Source organism: Arachis hypogaea, chromosome 5 (assembly GCF_003086295.3).
Source record: "Arachis hypogaea cultivar Tifrunner chromosome 5, arahy.Tifrunner.gnm2.J5K5, whole genome shotgun sequence".
Lineage (NCBI taxonomy): Eukaryota > Viridiplantae > Streptophyta > Magnoliopsida > Fabales > Fabaceae > Arachis > Arachis hypogaea.
In genome coordinates this window covers 88,555,762-88,577,300 of record NC_092040.1, presented here as the reverse complement: position 1 = coordinate 88,577,300, position 21,539 = coordinate 88,555,762, and the positions used below count along the sequence as shown (strand labels likewise).

Here is a 21,539-nt window from a genome sequence, read left to right as displayed (position 1 = left end):
ATTTTATTGATATTAACAAATAAATTAATTTTTTAAATTATTTTTAATATCTTATTATAATTATATCAAGTATTTAAAATATTTTTTTGTTTTAATAAATAATAATATATACTATATCTAAATTTATTTTAAAAATATATATTAAGAATAAGACCGGACACGCTGACACGTAATGATATTTAGGTGTATCTAAGTGTGTCCGGAGACAAAGTATCCGTGTTTCATAGATTATAACTTGATCGTTATTTTTGTTGTGACAAATAATCATGTACTATGGTCGTTTATCGCAGGAATTACAAGAACGAAGTTGTGTGTTATCACTTGATTGTTTCAAGAATTTAAACCTGTTGGAGATGCATTTAGAACTAATAATCTTGAAGCATTTATTTTTGTTAATAATTGCAATGTTATTCTTAGAATAGAATTCTATCACAAGTAAGTCTTTAATATCTTCTGTTTAACATTTTTTTATCTAAGAATGCAGGATTTTTTTTATTGTTATCAATTTTTTGGTAACATTATATACAAACACAAACACTATTTTTAGAAAAGTGTTATACAATAAAAAATTTGACTAATAAAAAAATATTTATTTAATTATATATAAAAAATAACAATAAAATTCAATAAAATAATAAATTAATAAAATATTAAATAATGTGATAACAACAAATAAAATAATAAAAAAATTTAGAAATTTAATAATCCGGAAGGAAATAAGCAAAGAAAAGAATATAAGATTCAAAGATTTTAATATTATTTTCTTATATACAGCCAAACTCATTGGGAATTTATTCATTCTTTGTAATGTTGTATCATTACCTACTTATGGGAAACTTCCCTGCATAATATTTAGTTATTTTCTTATTGATTTTGGCAAATATAAAACCATATTTCATTATAGTATATTTTTAAAAAGAAGGCCGTTTACATAAAGATATTTAAAATATTTTTTTATAAATTTTTTATTTTAACTAATCAAATTATAACACACATAATTAATTAAATTATATTAATTTTATCTAAATTAGATCGAATAAATTGGTTCAATTGAAAATTAGATAAATTAAATTTTAAACATTAATATTTTTTATATAAAGTCACTACGACTCTGTCCAAAATACCCACATTCAAAATTGCTAATTCCAAATGTATCCTTTGTCAAATCAAATTAGGGTTCAGTTATGTACTTATCTCATCTGCTCATCTTCTCGGTTTAGGGAACCATCATCTTCTCAGCTGGAGCCGCTACTCCAACTAACGCTCGCACCAGGACCACCACCTCGTTGTTGCCGTGGTAGCCACCGTGAGTTGGGTGAGTCGCCGTCGCAAGCTGGAGTTAGTAGCCACTCATCTTCTCCCATCGCAGAACGCAGGACCAGCACGTCAAGCACGACATCAGCGTCGCCGTCGTAGCGTTTGTAAGCTGAGTGAGTCGCCGTTTAGCCAACATAGGACCAATCTTCTTTTCCACTGTGTTCCCATCTTCTCTCCTTTTGCCAATGCAGGACCATCTGAAGATAGGTTCTCTAGCCGCCGCTGGACAACCACCTCATCATCGTTAGCTTGCCACCGTGACCTTGGTTAGTTGCTCTGATCTTAATTCGTGTCGTGATTACATAATGTATAACTGATTTGTACATTCAATATTCAATTTTTCATAGATAAGTAGTGTTAAATTTTAATCTATGAATTGAAGTCCTGAGATTTTTTTATAATTTTTTTACTTTCATAACTTGTTAAGATGATGGTTATACTGCAATTTGTGGTATTGAAATCATTCCTGCTTGCATTTGTCTAGCTGTAGAAATCTGCGAATTGAATTACTTTTGCATTATTTGTGTATTCTATGAATTGAATCTGCAAGACCATCCCTGCTTGCACTAAATTTTGTAGAATTCCAAAAATACTACGTTTTGTAGTCAGGTAGATTTGAGGACTGGAAATTTGTTCTTATTAGGCTAGAAAATTGTTCATTTAGGTGTATATACTACTAAACAGTAATGAAGTGGCCTTCTCTGTGATTCTGTTTTGGGTTAGCTTTGTTTTGTTTTGGGTTAGCTTTGTTTTGGTTTATGATTGGTTTATGGAAGGGAGCAAATTTTTAAAAAAAAAATTAAAGAAAAAGAAAAAAAGTAGTAGTACGAGTATTTTTTTATTATCAAAATTTTTCAACTTTTGTATACTAGATTAAAGAGACAATAGTTTAATTAATACTACATTTCTTGCAAGGTTTATTGAAAGGATTCAATAATGTTTTGAAAGGATAAGATAGCAGAAAGTTAAATCTACCTATAATATTGGATCACACTGTTGGACTTCTAAAGTAATAGTATTATACAATAATTATTATTTGCTTAATATTTGACTAATGTTATCTCCATCTGTTGTATTAAATTTTTTTGCAATTCCTTGAAAAAAAAAACTGAAGGACAAGATGGCTGAGTTTCAGGTTGATTTTTCTAAACTTATCTCTTTTGTTTTAGAATTGTGTTTAATTCGTTTGTATATAATGTGTCTTAACTCACGCTTATAAGAAAATGTTATGTCATAATTGTTTGTGAGATTTTGTTTTATTAAATATGTTGGATGTTAGAAGTTGGCCTTGCCAATAAGAAGGTTTGGAATTTTATATTTTGAATTGTAAGTATGAAGTAGACCTACATACAAGATTAAGATTAGATAGAAGCTAATATCATTTTGTTTGAAAATTTAGGACCAAAAGCCTAAAATGGATTTGACGCAAATGGACACCATCAATTCCTAATTTGATGAGCACCAACAAGACAAACATGTTGCTGAATTGTTTTAATGACATTGTGTCATTGTGCACAAGATTTGGATTTTTATGAGTTGCATTATGTCTGTATAAAGAGACAGGGTTCACTAACTTTGGAGATTAGAATCACTTCAGAAGAAGTTCCACCATTCAGATCACTATGTTAGTTCTATTTACTCAAAGAGCCTAATTGATCCTGGCTTGGCTACTTAGTTACTTATTTGACTTGGTTTGGTAGAATGGCAAATGAGAATGAAGTGCTTATTCTCTTTGGTGACATGCCACATACAAATGTGTATTTGTTGAATCTTTTGTTGTATTTACAAGAATGTATTAATCTTATTTGTTATTATGTAGAAGTTTAAAATTGAATTGATATTATACGTTTTTTTGTTTATCTATATAAATAATGGATTTTTTACTTACTATCCTATCTTTCTTTAAATATTATAATTATGTACGAAGAGAATAACTTAGCTGTGATGGTCTTAATATATTAAAACTGTTCAGTTAGCCACGGTTAAACTAAGGCTACAATTCATTTAAGTATGTTGATAATGAACTAAATCAAGAAAGTACTATATTCACTTATTAAGGAACTTAGAAAACTGTTCAATTAGCTACGGTTAAACTAAGGCTACAATTCATATAAGTCTGTTGATAATGAACTAAATCAAGAAAGTACTATATTCAGTTATTAAGGAACCTAGACATAGTTTCTCTCTTGCCCCAAGTTGTGTATACTTCAACTTTAACCCTTTTAAACCGAGAGGTTTCAACTTGTAGTAGCACTCTGCTTTGCTTGGATTCTTTCTAAGTGACATTGTGGAGTGTAGCGACACACGTTACAATTACCATTTCATGCACAATATAAACTAGCAAATTGAGCTTATACAAGAGCCATGCCCATGCATATCCGATTTGGGTTTAATTATTATTAGTCCACTAATTAAACAACGTTAACTTGTTGGTGAGAGAAAAAAACTTGCTTGTACGACTGAAAATGATTAGTACATTATTTCTTATGTCCTTTTAAACTCTTAGAAGGTCGAGCAACTTTTTATATCAATGGCCCCTCATTCCCCAAGAATTAATCATCAAATAGGGAGGGTGAATCAAAATGAACGGTTGAGTTAATATCAAGTAGAGTGGTTAAAAAATACGGCCAAAACAGAATGCTTCCATGGCATCTAAGATGTAATTGTAAATATGGCCTTTATGCTCTCTTCTGCTCTACATTTCAAGGGCTACAAAAGGTTCTTTAAAGGCTTGGTAGCTTTGACAGCTTGATTATTCATACCAATAATGCATCCTGATTTCTTCATCTACTAGACTTCTGATCTTCAACCCGCTTGTATATCTCATTAGCTCGATCCTTTAAATAAAAAACCAAATGCAACATAAGTGGATTAAAATATTTATTAACTTAACACAGAGCTTGAAACCTGAGGTCCGTGACAAACAAAAGATAAACAATTAAATACGACTATCATGGTAAAAATGACACATGAAATAACACACTACTCATCACAAAAAAATTAAGCATGACCCGGTTCTAAACAGAGTCAACTGGATTTTAAAACCGGATTTAAAGAATAATTTATTAATCGAATTTTTTAGATACAACTAATTAAAATACAACTAATTAAAATGTGACATGTCAACAATTTAAAAAAAGAGATGTTTGGAGTATTTATGAGAGTATGCCCCTTCCAAAAAACTAACCGTAAAATGTAGGTAGAACCGCAAAACAAAAATAGCACACAGAGTCAAACATATTCTAATATCTTAAATAAGACAAATTACTTATTTCCTTATCAAGCAATATCTGGACATACAAGCATATTTATTTATGGGGAATCAATACTTGATCCCTATTTTTCACACTTAATAATAATAATATTTGGATACAAACAAATATTACACAGGTATTTTAATAGCATTAGACTTTGTTTTGCATAAAATAACACCTTTGGATCTATTAATAGGACATGAAATATATTCGGCTAAGTTAGCATCCAGACACACACGAATCTCTCGCAATAACACATCACTCCGATCTTGGAAGCACACAAGTTCGGGTTCAACTTGACGAGTCTTAGTCTCTTTTATTGCATTAACAATGTCAATGAGACTATAAGTTTTAGTTCTATGAGGGATTATTCCAACATTCTTGAATACAACTAGAATGTCCAAAAATTCTGTAATAGATATAGCCTGTCTAAAATATTCAGATTGATTAAATTTTTGAAGGCTACACGTTCCATGTTTTTCCCATTCTTCAATCCATAACTCCATGTTCGTTTCTGCTGATTTTAGATTTGGCCAATAATGGTTTAATCCATTTTGCAATGTATCAATCTACGAGAACAAATCATTAAAATAATTAATAACTAATTTATTATATAACAAGATAAATAAAAATAGATAAAATCTAATTAATTAACTCACCGAGCTTCTCTTAAAATAATCCGCTGGCTTTTCAGCACAAGATTGTGGCCAAGGAGAAGAGAAATTTGTAGGCCAAAGACCGTGTATTGTGAAATAGTTTGGGATCTTTGGCTTCGTCATTCCAGATGCATGGATACGAGTAAAGGTTGCTGGCCAAACAAGGGCAAGTTTAAAATATTCATAAGAGGCAGCATTAGTGAGATGAACCGAGGATGCAAGCAGGATAACGTGAAAAACAATGAAAAGTGAGTTCATATTGGAAGTATAGAAAGTTTAGAGGGTTTTGGAGGGAAGGGAGCGAGTTGGAGAAAGCGATGGTTGTTCTCCTCCCTCCCTCCCTCTTATAAATCAGAAATGAGAACTGAATAGCCAAACAGTATATTTCATTGTACATCAATGATACATACTAAAGAAGAAATGCCGTAATGGCAACATGCATAAAGGAGAAAAGCTACTACTAGCAGTATGGGTCACTCAACTGGAAATCAAAACATGACATGTTTCAAAGCAAACTAAATTGCAATTCATACTTTCGGAACCAGCTTCTGGTTGCGCGAAGGTAGCTGATGGCGAGAGTCGAAGCAAGAAGTCGAGGAGAGAGGCGAGAGAGCTGGGGGTGGACGGGTGGTGAGAGTGAGAGGTGGGGGAACTGGGGATGGGCTCAGGAAGGACTAAGCTAGGCTTCTTTTATTTTTTTGACGACGTCCTTTTGCCTTTGGGGCTTGGGTTTTTTTTTTTTACCGATCCAAATTTTTTAAATCTGTTCGGTTCATTGCTTTTTCTAAACCGGCCAGGTCTAATCAATTTTTACGGTTACCAATTCCTTTCTTTGTCCAGTTTCTTACACTATCTGGACGGTTTTAATAATTATGTTGTAATTTAATGTTGTTACCTTAAATGGATTTTCAAATTTAATTCAATTCCATTACATGTCTCTTTATAATAAATATTATTTTCATACTAGTATTTTTTTTAACAACTATACATATATTTTTTTAAATTTGTTAATTAAAAAAATTTAAATAAGTGATTAATTTATAACAACCGTATTTTTATATAAATGTCAAAAATATTTAGTGTAAATAGTATTTTTCTAATTTAATAAAGTTTGTGACAAATGGTATGACAAAGAATTAGAATACCTCTCTGCATTTCCATTAGCATACATGGCATGTGTGTTGCAGTTATACCGGTTACCATTATTATTATCTTATTTAAATAATTATTCCATATATATAATTGGTTAAGACATGGTCTTTTAATTATTGTGTTTATATCTCTATATATATAGAAGTTGTCATATGACATGTTTAGGCATTACAGTTTGCTTCATCAATCATCATGGATTTTAGTTTATTTATTATTTTTATTATTATCACTATCAATAGCCAATAATAATGAAAATAGCACATTTCACTTTACTCGTGAAATTTGTTCATATGAGCCTATATTCCAACAATTTGGTAAATTTACTGTATAAAAAATAATTGTTCACAGAAATTTAAGCTTGAAATGATTAAAAAAGATGTACATAAAATTTCTGTAGCGTACTATGCCACTGATGTATTATGGGAAGAGTATGTATGTAAACTTTTCAACATGAAAACTAATTTTAATATTTATACGTGAGATTGTGAGAATAATATTTATGGTAGGTTATGTGAAAGTTGGCCATGTTGTGGAAGCGTTTAATTTATTCAACCAAATGCAGCATCAAAGTACTGACTACTCACAGATTTTATTGTATTTCTAAATTTTATATCTAATTGTATACAAGTAGGAGGTCTCTTATTAAGGAGGAGTACATTGAAAATTTGCTAATAACCATGTATGCAAAATGATCTGCTAGAAGGGTATTTGATTTGTAGAGGTTGCCAATTAAATATTAATAGAGACCGAATTAAATATTAACTTATTTGAGAAATATAGAAACGGAGACTAGGAAATTATTTGAGAAATTAGAGTTTGCATAATTTTAAAATAATCAACAATGTTAGATAATCTTTTAATTTGTCATGTCATCCTTTTTGTTAGCTAATTAAGTGTTTTCTGTCAACAAAAATTAACAATATTTGACATTGATTATTTCTGTTACACTTAATAAATTTTTTTAAATTAATTTTCTCAACATTAGAATGTTTTGATTTTGAGTATCATTTTTGAAATTTATTCTTTAAAACGATATAAGGTGATTAGTTTCATCTAATAGTGTAAGAATTAATTAAATCCCGTTTTTCAGTCTCATCAAGTTTGAGTCATGAAAATAAAAAGTAAGGGAAAGAAAAAACTAATGTACAAAACATTATCATAATTTAGTTATTACCTACAACTACAAACTCTTACCCTCTTAGAAAATAGCAAAAGAAACTGAAATTGATTGGTAAAAAAATAATAATAATAAAAAAACTACCCCCTTCTTTCTATCTCTCTGGTTAACTACAAAACTTTACATTTCTCAGAATCTGGACCCAAGGGAACTGAAATCTTTTGTTATTATGCCGGAGTCAGAAGTTGAAAGCTAACCAAAAGGGTAGTTAATTTAGTTAACGAAGCAAATTACTACAAGGTTGTTGGTGTAGGGTGTTGTGTGAAGAAGTTGAAGTCATGGTGATAAACATTGAGCTGTCTCAACCATGAATCTGCAGCACTGTACAGATATGATATCCTTTCATATTCACATGGCTCTGGATTCAGCCATAGATCTTCTTGCATCTTGTAGGTAGCTAGACCGAAAGACGGCAGAGAAATGCTGCCGCCACCACTGCTTCCGTTCTTGTTCTGGTTCTTTTTCTTGCATTTGTTTCCTTCAGTGCTTCCCCAACCACAGCATCAATATATGTCTTTCTCTGTGTCAATGTTGTCACTTTCTGTTTACAATCTGCTGACACATGTAAGAAATTGTATTAAGATTTTGGCGAGGATTCGATCATGCCTGGTTTCGCAACAATTGCGTAGGAGCGAGTCTCCATTTTGGTTCTTGAAATTGTGTACATGCTTTACTTTAGCGTATGAAATTAAGAAAGTAATTATTTGGTTTCTGGAATTGTATAGCGTGATTCAATTTTAGGAATTAAATTGTTAATTTTTCTAAATGAAAGATTTTTGAGGTGAAAAGTCATGTAAGTACACAACTCTAAGGACCAAAATGAACATTCACTCAATTATGTAAATCAAACTAAATAACTTTGTCACTCTTGATCCAAAACAATGCATGGACACAATAAACATCATGTCTAGTATCATAATTTTCATTAGTGTAAAAAGTTCCTCGATTCTTCCTATTTCGCAGTTGAGAAAACATGAAAGATGCAATCTACCACCTATTCCTAAGTGTTACCTTGAAGGGTGAATGCTATCCAACCCCCTCTAAAATAATATGTAAGTTACTTTTTATCATGATGTGTCAAATTTTAATTGGTCATTATCTTAACCATACTTAAATTATTTTGTAATTTATTATTTGAGATGGGTAATTGTATAATTTTTTAAAGGAAAAGTATAGGGTACCAACATATTATCCGCCCAACTCTTATTTATATTTGTGTTTTATGGAAGTGTGTTCGTGGATGTGTCTAGTAATTAATATATTTTAAATACATATATAAAGAGACACATCCAGAAAATATATCTATAAAAACACTTCTATTAAACACAATTATAAAAAAAACATTTTTATTAGACACATCCACGAACACACTTTCATGAAACACAATTATAAATAAGAGTTAGCAGAAATTGGCAGATATGTTGTTGGTAACGTAGCAGAACCGTTTTTTAAAATATCAAAATCTCACTCCATTTAATTGAAGCATCTTTTCACTCCTCAATTCTTTCTTCATCGCGTAGCTTCGGTCCTTCCGAGCATCGCTGTCGCCGTCGTGACAAAAAGCGATCCTCATCTATTGTCTTCTCACGCAATCATTCCTTAACTACGTCGTTCCCGTCCTTCTTAGCATAGCCAGCGCCCATGTCATCTCACTAGATCTCTCTTTCTATTGTGAATCACTCCTTACGAACATAATTAATTGTTAGTTTAGTTATTAAATTTTTTTATTAAAAAAATATATCTTTATTTAATTACATAATAGAACATATATTCATCTGTAAAATATAATATAATAAAGTAAATCTATTTATAGTATTTAAAATATAATTAAAATTATGAACATATAAATATAATAGTAAAATTTGTACTCTAAACAAATAAATATATGCTTTATCATACTTAAATTATTTAAAAAAATTTGAATAAATTGTTAAAATTAATAACAAAAATTTTAAATGATAAAATCTAATTTTCTTACTGTATTTTTTATAATATTTTATTCTTTTAATTTTTAATTTATTAATACTTTATTATTTAATTAATGATTAAACAAATTATTTTTATTAGAAATTAATTTTTATATTATCTTAAAAAAGATCAATATAATAGATTAAAAAATAACGTAAAAATAATATTTTAAATAAAAAATATTTAATATTAAAATTTTTAAATATAAAAATAAATTGTATAAATATGTAAGAGATAAATATGAAATACATGCCTAAAATAAATAAAACATATAAATAGAAGTACTCTTGAGAATTATTTTTGTCTGTTTTATTTAATTTAAGTATGTGTTTTATATTTATCTCTTAATATTTATATAATTTATTTTTGCATTTAAAAATTTTAATATTAACTATTTTTTATTTAAAATATCATCTTTACGTTATTTTTTAAACTGTTATATTGGCCTCTTTTTAAGATAATATAAAAAATAATTTCTCATAAAAATAATTAATTTAATCATTAATTAAATAATAAAGTACTAATAAATTAAAATTAAAAGAACAAAAATACTATAAAAAATACTTGTAAAAAAGTTGGATTTTATCATTTTAAATTTGCGTTTTATTCATTTTTTTAAATAATTTATGTATGATAAAAGATATGTTTACTTGTTTAAAATATAAATTTATTATTATATTTGTATGTTCTTGATTTTAATTATACTTTTAAGTACTCTGAATAGATTTATTTTGTTATATTATATTTTACATACGAGTATATATTCCATCATGTAATTAAATAAGATATATTTTTTTTAATAAAAAAATTTAATAACCAAACTAACCATTAATTATGTTGATAAGGAGTGATTCACTGCACAAAGAGGGATCAAATGAAAAGGCAAGAAATAACGATAAAATTAGCATTGGCTATATTAGGAAGGACAGCAAAATTACGGACAACGAGAATTTAACGACGTCGTTAAGAGATGATGACGAGGACGTTGGCGCTTCTGGTCACAACGACGATGGTTATGCTTGGAAAGATGGAAGCTACGCTATAAAGAAAGAATAGAAGAATGGAAAGATAATTCAATTAACGGAAGTGGGATTTTGATATTTTAAGAAATTATATCATTATTCATTTTAAATAATAAATTACAAAATAATCTAATTATGATTAAGATGATGACCAATTAAAATTTGACACATCATAAATGGTAACTTATATATTATTTTAGAGAGGGTCGAATAGAATTCACCTTATAATTTACCAACATAGCATTTTTGTATCGACAGTAAGAAATAAAATGGCCTGATGGGAAAATCACATGAATGATGCTACCCATGAAACCGCCATCCAAGTTGCCGGCGAAAGCTCAACACTTTTGAATGTCATTAGTGCCGGATGGGTTCTAGCCAACTCGGGAATCTGAAACAAGAAACAAGAAACAATCACAAATAATGCATTGCTAATATCTAACATGATCAACAAATCAGCAACAGAAATCAGAGTCTGATCTCTATTTTTTTGTTCTCATTTTCTCATGGTCGTCTCATCTTTTCAACAAAGTGACGTCTCTTTTCTTCCAACTTCTCGCTCATCCTCTTTCGCAAATCAAACAACTTTTCTCTCTTTCCGATTTTCTTCTGTTCAGATGGACTAACTTGTTTATCCAAAAGCAGAGAATAGAGTGTTTGTGGTTCATAGACAGTAATATCCTCCGTCTTCTCTTCCCGTGTTTTATGTCTCTTCCCATTCTCTATGGAAGATGCTGGAAGTTCTTCCAAATCCTCAGTTTCTTGCATTGTATAAATCTTTAGAAAAGGTGTTGACTGTTGGTCAAAATTTTGGCTGCTCTTTAATCCTATTGGACTAGAAAAAGATGATGCTCGTCCCAAAATATTCAAACGATTGCAGGCATATATTGTATCAATATTATTATTATTATTAAAAAGTAAAAATTTATATACAATTTATCTTAATGTAAAATTGATATTTATTATTATCTAATAATTCTACACTATTAATTTAATATGAATATAACTGCATGCGATGCTTAATCCTATTTGAATTAACCAAACAATATAGACATTTTAGAATTTATTTGAAAAAAAGCAACTCCATTATTCAAGTACGAAGCACAAGAGCTCCTCGTGGGGAAATAGTTTAATATACTTTACCACGAGGACAAGAATTATATACACAGTGTTGTGGCTGATATTTTTTTATATGGAAGAAATATTGGTATTTTTTGGGAAATAGAATTATTTGGTATAATTATAAATGAGTGGATTTTGTAGGTGAAAAGTTAATACGTGGGAGTGTGTTGGACAAGTGTCAGCGTCTTGGCCAATACGTGGGGGCGTGTTAGACACATGGCATCGTATTAGCTAACACGTAGGGGGCGTGGTGTAACACGTGGGGAGCGCGTTGAATGAGTTCCACAATACTGTAATACACTTCAAATATCAATATTCAACCAAAATATTATTTCCAGTTTCATATTAAAAATAATTTTTGCAGCGTGGTAGTTCCATTAATATAAGGTGAAAATTCAAGTGACGTGAAGTTGATATCCGAGAGCTGTTAGGTAAAAATTTAGTCAAATCAGTTAAATTATTTAACTGCTTTCAGATATTAACTTCACATAAAGTCGACTGCACATCAATTTTCACCTTAATATAATAGTCTCCCTCTGATTTATGAACTTATTATACCACTCTGTGCATGCATGTTTGATCATTATTTCTATCTAAAGTCTAAACAATTTATGATTATCTATTGAATTATTTTAAAAAGTATTTATAATATAAGTATTACTTTTTTGTCTCATTTTTATTTTGTGTGCGTGTTACATTTTTCTTTTAAGTTACAAATATTTTAAAATTAGTAACCTGTTAAAATGATTTAATTACAAATTTACTTAAAGAGTTATTCAGATAAAAACGTTTAAAATGTCTTTTTTTAAAAATGTTTTTCAATAATTAAAATTTAACACATATAATCGATTAAATCGTGTTATTTTTGTCAAAATTAGGCTTAGACAAATTGATTTGATTGAAAAAATGGTGAATCAAATCTTGAACTGATCTAAATTAATATTATTTTTTATAAAAAATGACAATAATGCTCCATTATAAAAAATAACTAAAATACTTCTATTATATATATTAATTTTGAAAATCTTAAATTTTAGTCATTTATTTTTCTATTATAGGGTTAAAATTTAGAATTTTCAAAATTAATATATATATATATATATATATATATATATATATATAAAATAAGAGTATTTTAACCATTCTCTATAATAAGGGTATTATAATTATTTTTTATAAAAAAAATAATATTAATTTAGACCAATTCAAGATTTGATTCACTATTTTTTTTGTTAAATCAAATTGTCTAGTCTAATTTTGACAAAAATAATATGATTTAATCGATTATATATGTTAAATTTTAATTATTAAAAAATATCTTTAAAAAAAGACGTTTAGGTGTCTTTATCTAAGTGGCTCTATTTACATAATTAAGTAGTTATCGATTAAAACTTTTTAATATAATTATACATTGGAAAAGTATAGGTTACCAACATATTATCTGCCAACTTCTGCCAACTCTTATTTATATTTGTGTTTCATGGAAGTGTGTTCGTAGATGTGTCTAATAATTAATATATTTTAAATACATATATAAAGAGACACATCCAGAAAATATATCTATAAAGACACTTCTATTAAACACAGTTATAAAAAAGACATTTTTATTAGACACATCCATGAACACGCTTCCATAAAACACAATTATAAATAAGAGTTGACAGAAGTTGGCAGATATACTGTTGGTAACGTAGCGGAACCGTTATACATTTTATGTTACATTAACTCATCAAGCATAAATATGCAAGAAAGGGAAAGTTGTTGTATTTATTAAATTTTTTCAACACTTTTGCATCAAGATTCTGCTAGCAACTGTAACCAACAGAATTCATCACAAGAAAAACTATGATGATTATTCATTCAACCCTACCTTTTCCATGCACGAGATAATTATTAATAATTTCGTATGCAGATTAAACTACGGATCTAATTACATTATTGTAAGAACTAGACTCTACGAACACAATGTCAAAGGCCTCACCCTCAGTGAGATTCAAACGCCTTCCACCTTCACCATTATCAAACCTTCCAATATCCAAACAAGTTGGTGAACCCGCAACACAGAACACAAGCTTGTATCCGAATTTGTATTTCTTAATGCTGAATGTGCCCGGGAAAGTTTGCTGGCCAGGGTGGTCCTCAGGACCACCAATGCCTACGCAAGCTTTCGCGATTTCGTTGTCAACAAAGATAATCCACTTCGAAGAGTCCGCGCATTTTGGCTTCTTTGTGAACTCTATTTCCAATGGAGTACCCTCGTAGATTTCGGGGGTACTTACTCCTGGAATAGTGAATTTCACAGAGATGCCGTTGACAACCTCAGAATAATCTTGAAGCACAGTAACCGGACACTTTGAGTTTCCGGTTGTGGCGAGCTTTACTCCGCCCCCCGGTGGGCCGAATATGGCCGGCAAAATGTAGTACTCGCGACCGGGGAAAATGGGGTTGCCATTTGAGTCCAGAACTTGTTGAGCAAAGGCCAAGGGAAAAGCAAAGAAGAGAAAGAGAGGAACTAGGGCTGACTTCATTGCGTCAATACTAAATATTAAATAATTGATTGAAAGAAATCTATTGATGAGGTTGCTGTTTGTGACTTGTGGAGTTTGAAGCCTCTCTTAAGTATTAACTCTATTTATAGATAGAAGAATCCAATATGGCAAAAGCTAATAAGGAACATGCATACTTGTGGTGTAGCTAAGTATGCAACCTATCTTGGTCAAGTTGTATTTGTTTTCACTTCAATTTGTACCAATTAATTAACCCATCTTGATAATCATCAATCTTAATGTATCTACATTATTGCATGTATCTTTATTTAATAATGGTTTAAGTTTTTTGAATAAATAATTTCGTATGATATATTATTAAAGTTTTAATGATTAAAAAATTTGAATTTTAATCTTTATTCTATAAAAGAAATGAATTTATATGACAAAAAAAATGAAAAAAATTTATGCAAAGTTCACGCTTTAAACTTTAAAAAAGTGGTTGTATAAAGAAATATGTTAAATAATTTATAATTATTTATATATATTTTACTTAAGTTTTGGGGTTTTTTCGATTAAGTGGTTTATCTGCAAGTAAATAACATTTGATAAATTAATAATAAAAGTACTACTTAAATTATTGCTGGTTCATGCTCCGCGAGGTGTAATAATTAACCACAGAATATTAATATTCATGAATATTTTATTCTTCCACGTTGAGCACGACCAATCAGTTATTCAGTTTTATATCGGTGATGTATATGTCTCTCTCTCTCTGATATATGGTTCAAAGTTTACTTACATGACTTCTATTATAAACTATAGAAGCTAGTACAGTGGCGCAAGAAATAACAATAATAAAGTACTAGATCAACGTTAAAGGCATTAAAATCAATTATCATCAAATAGAATATATATTAAAATAAATATATATAAAAAATAAAAATTAAACGTTATGTAGTACATGTGGTGGTGTCCTTGACTGACGCGTGGCCACATGTTTTCCACGTTGTTGCCGCATGGCTGCAGGAACTGGTAAAGTGGTTGCGGCTTGCGAGCTTGCAGCAATTAGATAAATGGAGCCCAATTAAAGAGAGTTATTAAGGACAAAATTGATGCTAAATTGTTAATGATATTAGATATTTATTATTTTTTTAATATTTATATTAATATTTTAATAAGTTTTTTTATTTGTTTTTACGGTATTTTCAAATCCGACAGGTCAAGGATTAATTCGTCGTAGATCTGAACTCCATTTAAAAATTTGTCGCTGGCCAATAGATTACTGTATACACAAGATGAAATTCAAACCCCCGACACTTACTTAAGCGAACAAGTGAACTGACGACTTTACTAACCCAAATTGATTTAATAAAGTTTTTTATTCACTAAATTATTTTTAAATTTTTTGTTTACGCTCAACCCATAAAACAAGCGTTTGTCTTAGTGGTCTGTAATTGCTATCAGAAAGGCCAGCTGCATGCATGAACTCATATATTAAGGTTTTTCTTTAATTGGTAAGGAAAAAAAGGTTTTCCTTACACTGCAAGGCTTATTTTTTGGTTTTTTTCGCAATATTTTTTAATTTGACAGAACAATAATTAATTTGTTTTGGATTAAAATTTTATTTAAAAATTTGTTATTGGCCAATAAATTACTACATATACAAGATGATATTCGAACTCGCGATATTTGATTAAGTAGAATAGTGAACTAATCACTAAACCAACTTACCTTAATTTTTGGCAGGCTTGATTTAGTAATCTCTATATATGCCTTGTTTAAAAAATGCACTGGATTTAATTCTTAGTTATAACTAAAAAATAGGTAGATAGAACTCATGAAGAAAGAAGGATATATGTGTATTAGACTGTAAGTTGACAAATAAAAAAAAAAAGAAAAGATTTTCCAAGCTTGTGACTAAGGCCAAATATATTTGCTTTCTAGAGAGCCAATGGTTATTGAAAAGATGTTTTTAATATATATAGTGTGAGTAAGTAGGTGTATATACCGTGTGTATGACACAAAAAAGAAAGTTTTTCAAGCCAAATAAAAAAGTTTTCATTAATTATTCATATAAGATTTTTATAACCTAATTCATAACAGGCACCACTTAAATAAAAGATTCCAAAAACAACTTTTTCTAAAGATGCCTACGTGGCAAAATCTAAATTATACATTCTAAAGTCACACTTTTAATTACATAACACTTAAAATCATAGTATTTTATGAGAAAAGCGTCACCTAATGGAAAAAAGTAAATTAGAAGATTTAAGAGAAGAAATAATTAAATTATCAAAATTAATAGATCAAAAACTAATGATTTTAACTAATGTTAATTGTAATGACACTGAATTCTTAAAATCAATACAAAATGATTTTTTTCAAAATCTTTATTTTACTATAAGTTTTATTAAAAGACTTCAAAAACCTGAAAAAACTTATACTTCACATGGAATTTCTAAAAAATGCTACCATGGAAATGATTCCCCACATCTCTTATCATACTTTTAACCCACAATTAAATTCTATAGTAGATATGTTTGAAGAAATAAAATTTCAAAGAAATAAGGAAAAAGAGGAACCTAATATAAACAAAATTAAACAAATATTAAATAAATATTTTTAGAAAGAGAATTCTAAAGAAGAAAAAATATAAAATATAGCCAACATAACAAAACTAAAAGTAAAACTACCATTGAAATTATGAATATTGAAAAAAATTAGAAGAAGTTACAATGCTTTTTAAACAATTAAAAATGGCTCAAGAAAATAATATTATGGAACAAGAGTTTCAAATAGAAGAAGAATTAGTAAATTCTGAAAATATAGAAAATGAAGAACACATCCTAGATTATTCGAGTGATGAAGAACCAGCAATTCAAATACAAGTAAAAAATGAAGCTAGAACATTTAAGGATAATCAATCTCAATTTAAATGGGAAACATGTTTTGAAAATTATGCTTTTAAAAAGGGATTTATAAATAAAAATTCAAAGTATACAAAAATACCATCAAAGTACGTTCCTAAAATCTAGGAAACGGAAGGAGAAAGAATATTCGATTTAGACTGTAAAAAGAATGAAAAAGAAATTTTTGAGAACTGGTTGAATTCCTTCTTATTAGAAGCCTTTACTAATCCAAAACTTAGTGAATTGTCTGGAGGAGATATCTGGAATTATATAGGGTTTCATACTAAAGAAACTGTAAGAGATTATATGACATCAATAGAAAACCAAATAATAGAAGAATTAGCAACAAAAACAATAGTTTACAATAAGATATTACATATAATGATGATTCTGTATAAAGAATTTTTTGGAAAAAATATTATAGATCATAGACAAGAAGTCTATAATAAAGAATATCAAGAAGCAAAAAACCATTTAGCGAATATTCAAATATATGATTTATGTAATGTGGAATCTTACATATGTGAATACAGAATACATTATTATAAACTAAAAGAAGAAGATAAAAACCATTATCTTAGTATGTATATAACAAAACTTTCATATCCTGCTAATGAATTTATAATGGGAAGATTTATAAGAGAAATAAATAGAGAAACAATTGAAAATAATTTTGGCGGAGCAACCTCTACAATAAGAGAGGAAATAAAAGAACGTTGTAAGCAAGAAGCAACTCAAAAAAGATTTGAAAATATAATTAGAATTTGCTGTCAGGATAATGAAGAAATACCTCAAAAATATGGTCTTAATAAAAATTTTCAAAGAAAAAGAAAATATCAATTTAGAAAAAGAAAATACTATCCAAACTGGAGAAAAAATAGGTATTTTAGAAAAAGAAATAACAATAAAAACAAAAAACAAAAAAATGACTACTGCTGAAATAAAAAAGAAAATTGTAAGTGTTGGTATTGCCAAGAAGAATGACACTATGCAAATGAATGTCCAAAAAAGAAGGATAAAAAAGACCTTACCAAACAATTAGAAATTGCTAAGTCTTGTTTCATGAAACCATTAGAAGAATCAGATGATAACTTAGACTATATTTTTGAATATGTCTCAGAAACAGACTCAGAGACTGAGCAATAATGCCACATTTATTACTATAAAAATAACAGAAAAGTTTATAAATGCTTTCATAGATACTGGAGCAACACAATGCTTTGCTAGTACAAATATAAAACTTGATTGGAAAAAATTAAACAAACCATCAAGAGTTAGAATAGCTAACAAATCAATACATATATAAAATTGACCAAAAAGCAGAAATGGTTGAAATATTTATTCAAAATTATAGGTTTATTGTTCCATCCATATATATGTAGATTCTGGGATGGATTTTATCATAGGAAATAACTTCTTAAAGCTATATCATCCATTCATTCAAGAATTAACATATATAGTTTTAAAAGCTCCACACGATTCTTCAATAAATCAAAAATCAAAACGTATAAAGATACCAACTACTACCATAGATAAGATTTTAAAATTTAAAATATTTTTTTATTAGAAACATGTTATTTAAATTTATATTTTCAGATAAATATCCCAAAAAATAATCTTGAAATAAAAATCGAAGAACTTTTGGATGAAATTTGCGCTGAAAATCCTTTAGATATTAAAAATACAAATAAAGAATTAGTAAGCATTAAATTAAAAGATCCTACAAAAGAAATAAATGTTCCAAATAAAATTCCTTATTCCGCAAGAGATAGAGAAGAGTTCTCATTAGAATGTAAAGATCTTTTGGAAAAAGAAATTATAAGATTAAGCAAAAGTCCTCATGCGGCTCCAGCTTTTTATGTCGAAAACAATAATGAAATTAAAAGGGGAAAATGAAGAATGGTAATTAATTATAAGAAAATGAATGAAGCAACTGTTGGTGATACTCATGAACTTTCAAGAAAAGATTCTATTTTAGAAAAAATCAAAGGAGCAATTTGGTTTTCATCTCTTGATGCAAAATCAGGATATTGGCAATTTCGTTTAGACGAAGAAACAAAGAAATTAACTGTTTTTACTTGCCCAATAAAAGAATTAACAAGTGTGTTGCTCGATGAATGGAATATTTTACCATTCGGATTAAAACAAGCCCCAGGTATTTATCAAAGATTTATGGAAGAAGATCTAAAAGAGTTAAATGAATTATTTTAGTTTACATTGATGATATATTAATTTTTACAAAACAGGATAAAGAAGATCATCTTCAAAAATTATTAATAGTTTTAGAAAGATGTAAAGAAAAAGGATTAGTTCTTAGGAAAAAGAAAGCAAAAATTACAAGACAAGAAATAGAATTTCTTGGGTTAATTTTATCCACTCAAGGAAAGCTAAAACTTCAACCAAATATTTTAGAAAAGGTAAATTTATTTCCTAATAAAATAGAAGATAGAAAACAATTACAAAGATTTTTAGGGTGTATAAATTATATTTCCGATCAAGGATTTTTAAAGAATATAACAGAATACACTAAAAACTTATTTCCAAAAATAAGTACTAAAAAAGAATGAAAATGGGAAGAAAAAGATAGTATGCAAATTCAAAGAATCAAAGAATTATGTGAAAAACGACTACTTAATAGTAGAAACAGATGCTTTGGACATAACTTGGTCAGGATGTCTAAAAGCTAAGAAAGCTATAAAAAGTTTGGAACAAGAAAAAGAATCACTAGATTCTAAATATTCTCCAAAGGAATCACTTTGCAGGTATATTTCAGGGACTTTTACTCCAACAAAACAGAGATATACTACTCATGAAAAGGAAACTCTAGCAGCAATTAAATCTCTTAAAAAATAGAAAATTGATTTACTATCCAAAGAATTTACATTAAGGACAGATTCAAGTTACCTAACAGGTTTCATTCGATACAATTTAAAAGTTGATTATAATCATGAGCGATTGGTAAGATGGCAATTATTTTTGTTACAATATCCAATAAAAATTGAATATATTAAGGGTGACAAAAATATTATTGCAGATACATTAACAAGAGAATGGAGTTCGTTTACAACGCATTAAATCAAGAAATTCAAAAATATCAGCAAGAACTCGAAGAATGCAAGCATTGTCAGCAAATAAGGACACAGATCCAATCCCTCAAGAAGGCCATTGAAGCAATGAAATCAACACAACAAGCAAAACCATCAGAGTTCAGCCAGCTAAGCATGGTGGACAAACCAGGTGAAGAAAAAATTTCAGAAAATAAAACAATTGCTGAAATTATTAAAAAATTCACACAAGATAAAAAATATTATGTAATTTATAATGGCCCCATGAAAGGAGTATATGATGCCTGGGAAAAAGCAGCACCATTCACACATCAATCAAAGATAGTTCATAAAGGAGAATTTTTAACACTAGAAGAGGCAAAGGAATCTTTCAGGGAATATGAAGCTCTTCATCCAGAGCAAACCCTAAAAAGAGCAGATAAAGCTCCAATTTAAGCCCAGAGAACAGGAATAATGAGAAACATTCCTACAAGGGCTGAAATCAAGGAAAAGAAAAGGGTCTGTAGATCAAATCTCAGATAAACCCTTAATATAGTCCTGAATTGGACTGAAGAAAAAATGGCAAGTTTGGAATACTATCCTATTGCCAAAGAACAGCTAACAAAGCTGGTTATTTTTCCAGAGGCTTCCCCATCTAAAACTTATCAGTTTTTTCAGTATGGATTAATTGATACAATTTTAATTTTTAATGATCTAAAAATTATTAGTGAGTTTCCTGCAGGATTCGTTGATGTAGTAAAGAGATTTAAAAATATGATTGACAATGTAAATCCAAGGGATATATCCCTAAAATTTACAAATAGTCAACCTATTTTTAATGAAGAAGAAGAATGCTTAGTTCCGGCACACCAAGTAATATTCATGTCCGTCTTTCCAGGAAACTTTCAACCAATTGATCAAATTCAAGATTTAACAATCTACAGTCATGAAGGAAGACTAGCCAGCACATTAGTAACGGTCTTTGGAAGAACTCAAAAAATAACAAGGGAATCTTACACAAGAATTAATTATAAAAGCAGAAATACTCTGCTTGTGTCCAGTAAAAGAAATGAAATTGAAGAAAGAGAGATGAGACTCTTGGTGAAATTTTAATCTGCATTCTACAATTTATCTGGACTCTTAGAAAAGCTCCCTGAAAGGATAAAAATGAATCTCTACTATTTGATAAAAGACAGAGAAGACCACAAGTGCCAGCTATGCCCCTCGAAAATATCTGAAGAAAGCAATAATGAAATGGAATCCACCCGCATAATAAAAGAAGAGGACAGTGCATCCACCCACACGATAAAAGAAGAGGACAGTGCATCTGAAGCATCCCTCAACATTATTGCATAATGACGTAAGCGCTTAGGTCATAGAGCACCAACAATGTAGCTGGTGCAAGATAATAAACAATGACGTAAGCAAT

The 21,539-nt window shown here is 29.0% G+C and overlaps 1 protein-coding gene and 2 long non-coding RNA genes across 4 annotated transcripts; 1 reads left to right on the top strand and 2 right to left on the bottom strand.

The window, feature by feature from the left end:
• The first annotated feature begins 1,122 nt into the window (after nucleotides 1–1,122).
• LOC112801786 (uncharacterized) lies at nucleotides 1,123–3,205 on the top strand. Its single transcript, XR_011882226.1, has 3 exons — nucleotides 1,123–1,430; nucleotides 1,509–1,583; nucleotides 2,717–3,205. It is a non-coding gene; the product is annotated as an uncharacterized lncRNA (long non-coding RNA).
• Nucleotides 3,206–7,525: 4,320 nt separating this feature from the next.
• LOC112801785 (uncharacterized) lies at nucleotides 7,526–11,560 on the bottom strand. 2 transcript variants are annotated; one of them, XR_003202103.3, is made up of 2 exons: nucleotides 10,837–11,560; nucleotides 7,526–8,108 (listed from the first exon to the last, which is right to left on the bottom strand). It is a non-coding gene; the product is annotated as an uncharacterized lncRNA (long non-coding RNA). The 2 variants fall into 2 exon arrangements; XR_011882225.1 differs by having other exon boundaries at nucleotides 7,526–8,111; nucleotides 10,837–11,554.
• Nucleotides 11,561–13,410: 1,850 nt separating this feature from the next.
• Nucleotides 13,411–14,344, bottom strand: LOC112801784 (kunitz-type trypsin inhibitor-like 2 protein). The gene has a single exon (XM_025844708.3). The coding sequence runs from the start codon at nucleotides 14,194–14,196 to the stop codon at nucleotides 13,582–13,584; it is 615 nt and encodes a 204-aa protein (XP_025700493.1). The 5' UTR covers nucleotides 14,197–14,344; the 3' UTR covers nucleotides 13,411–13,581.
• Between the last annotated feature and the right edge of the window lie 7,195 nt (nucleotides 14,345–21,539).

Excerpts from the sequence above, each read along its gene's own strand:
- LOC112801784 (XM_025844708.3), bottom strand. The coding sequence starts at position 14,196 with ATGAAGTCAGCCCTAGTTCCTCTCTTTCTCTTCTTTGCTTTTCCCTTG.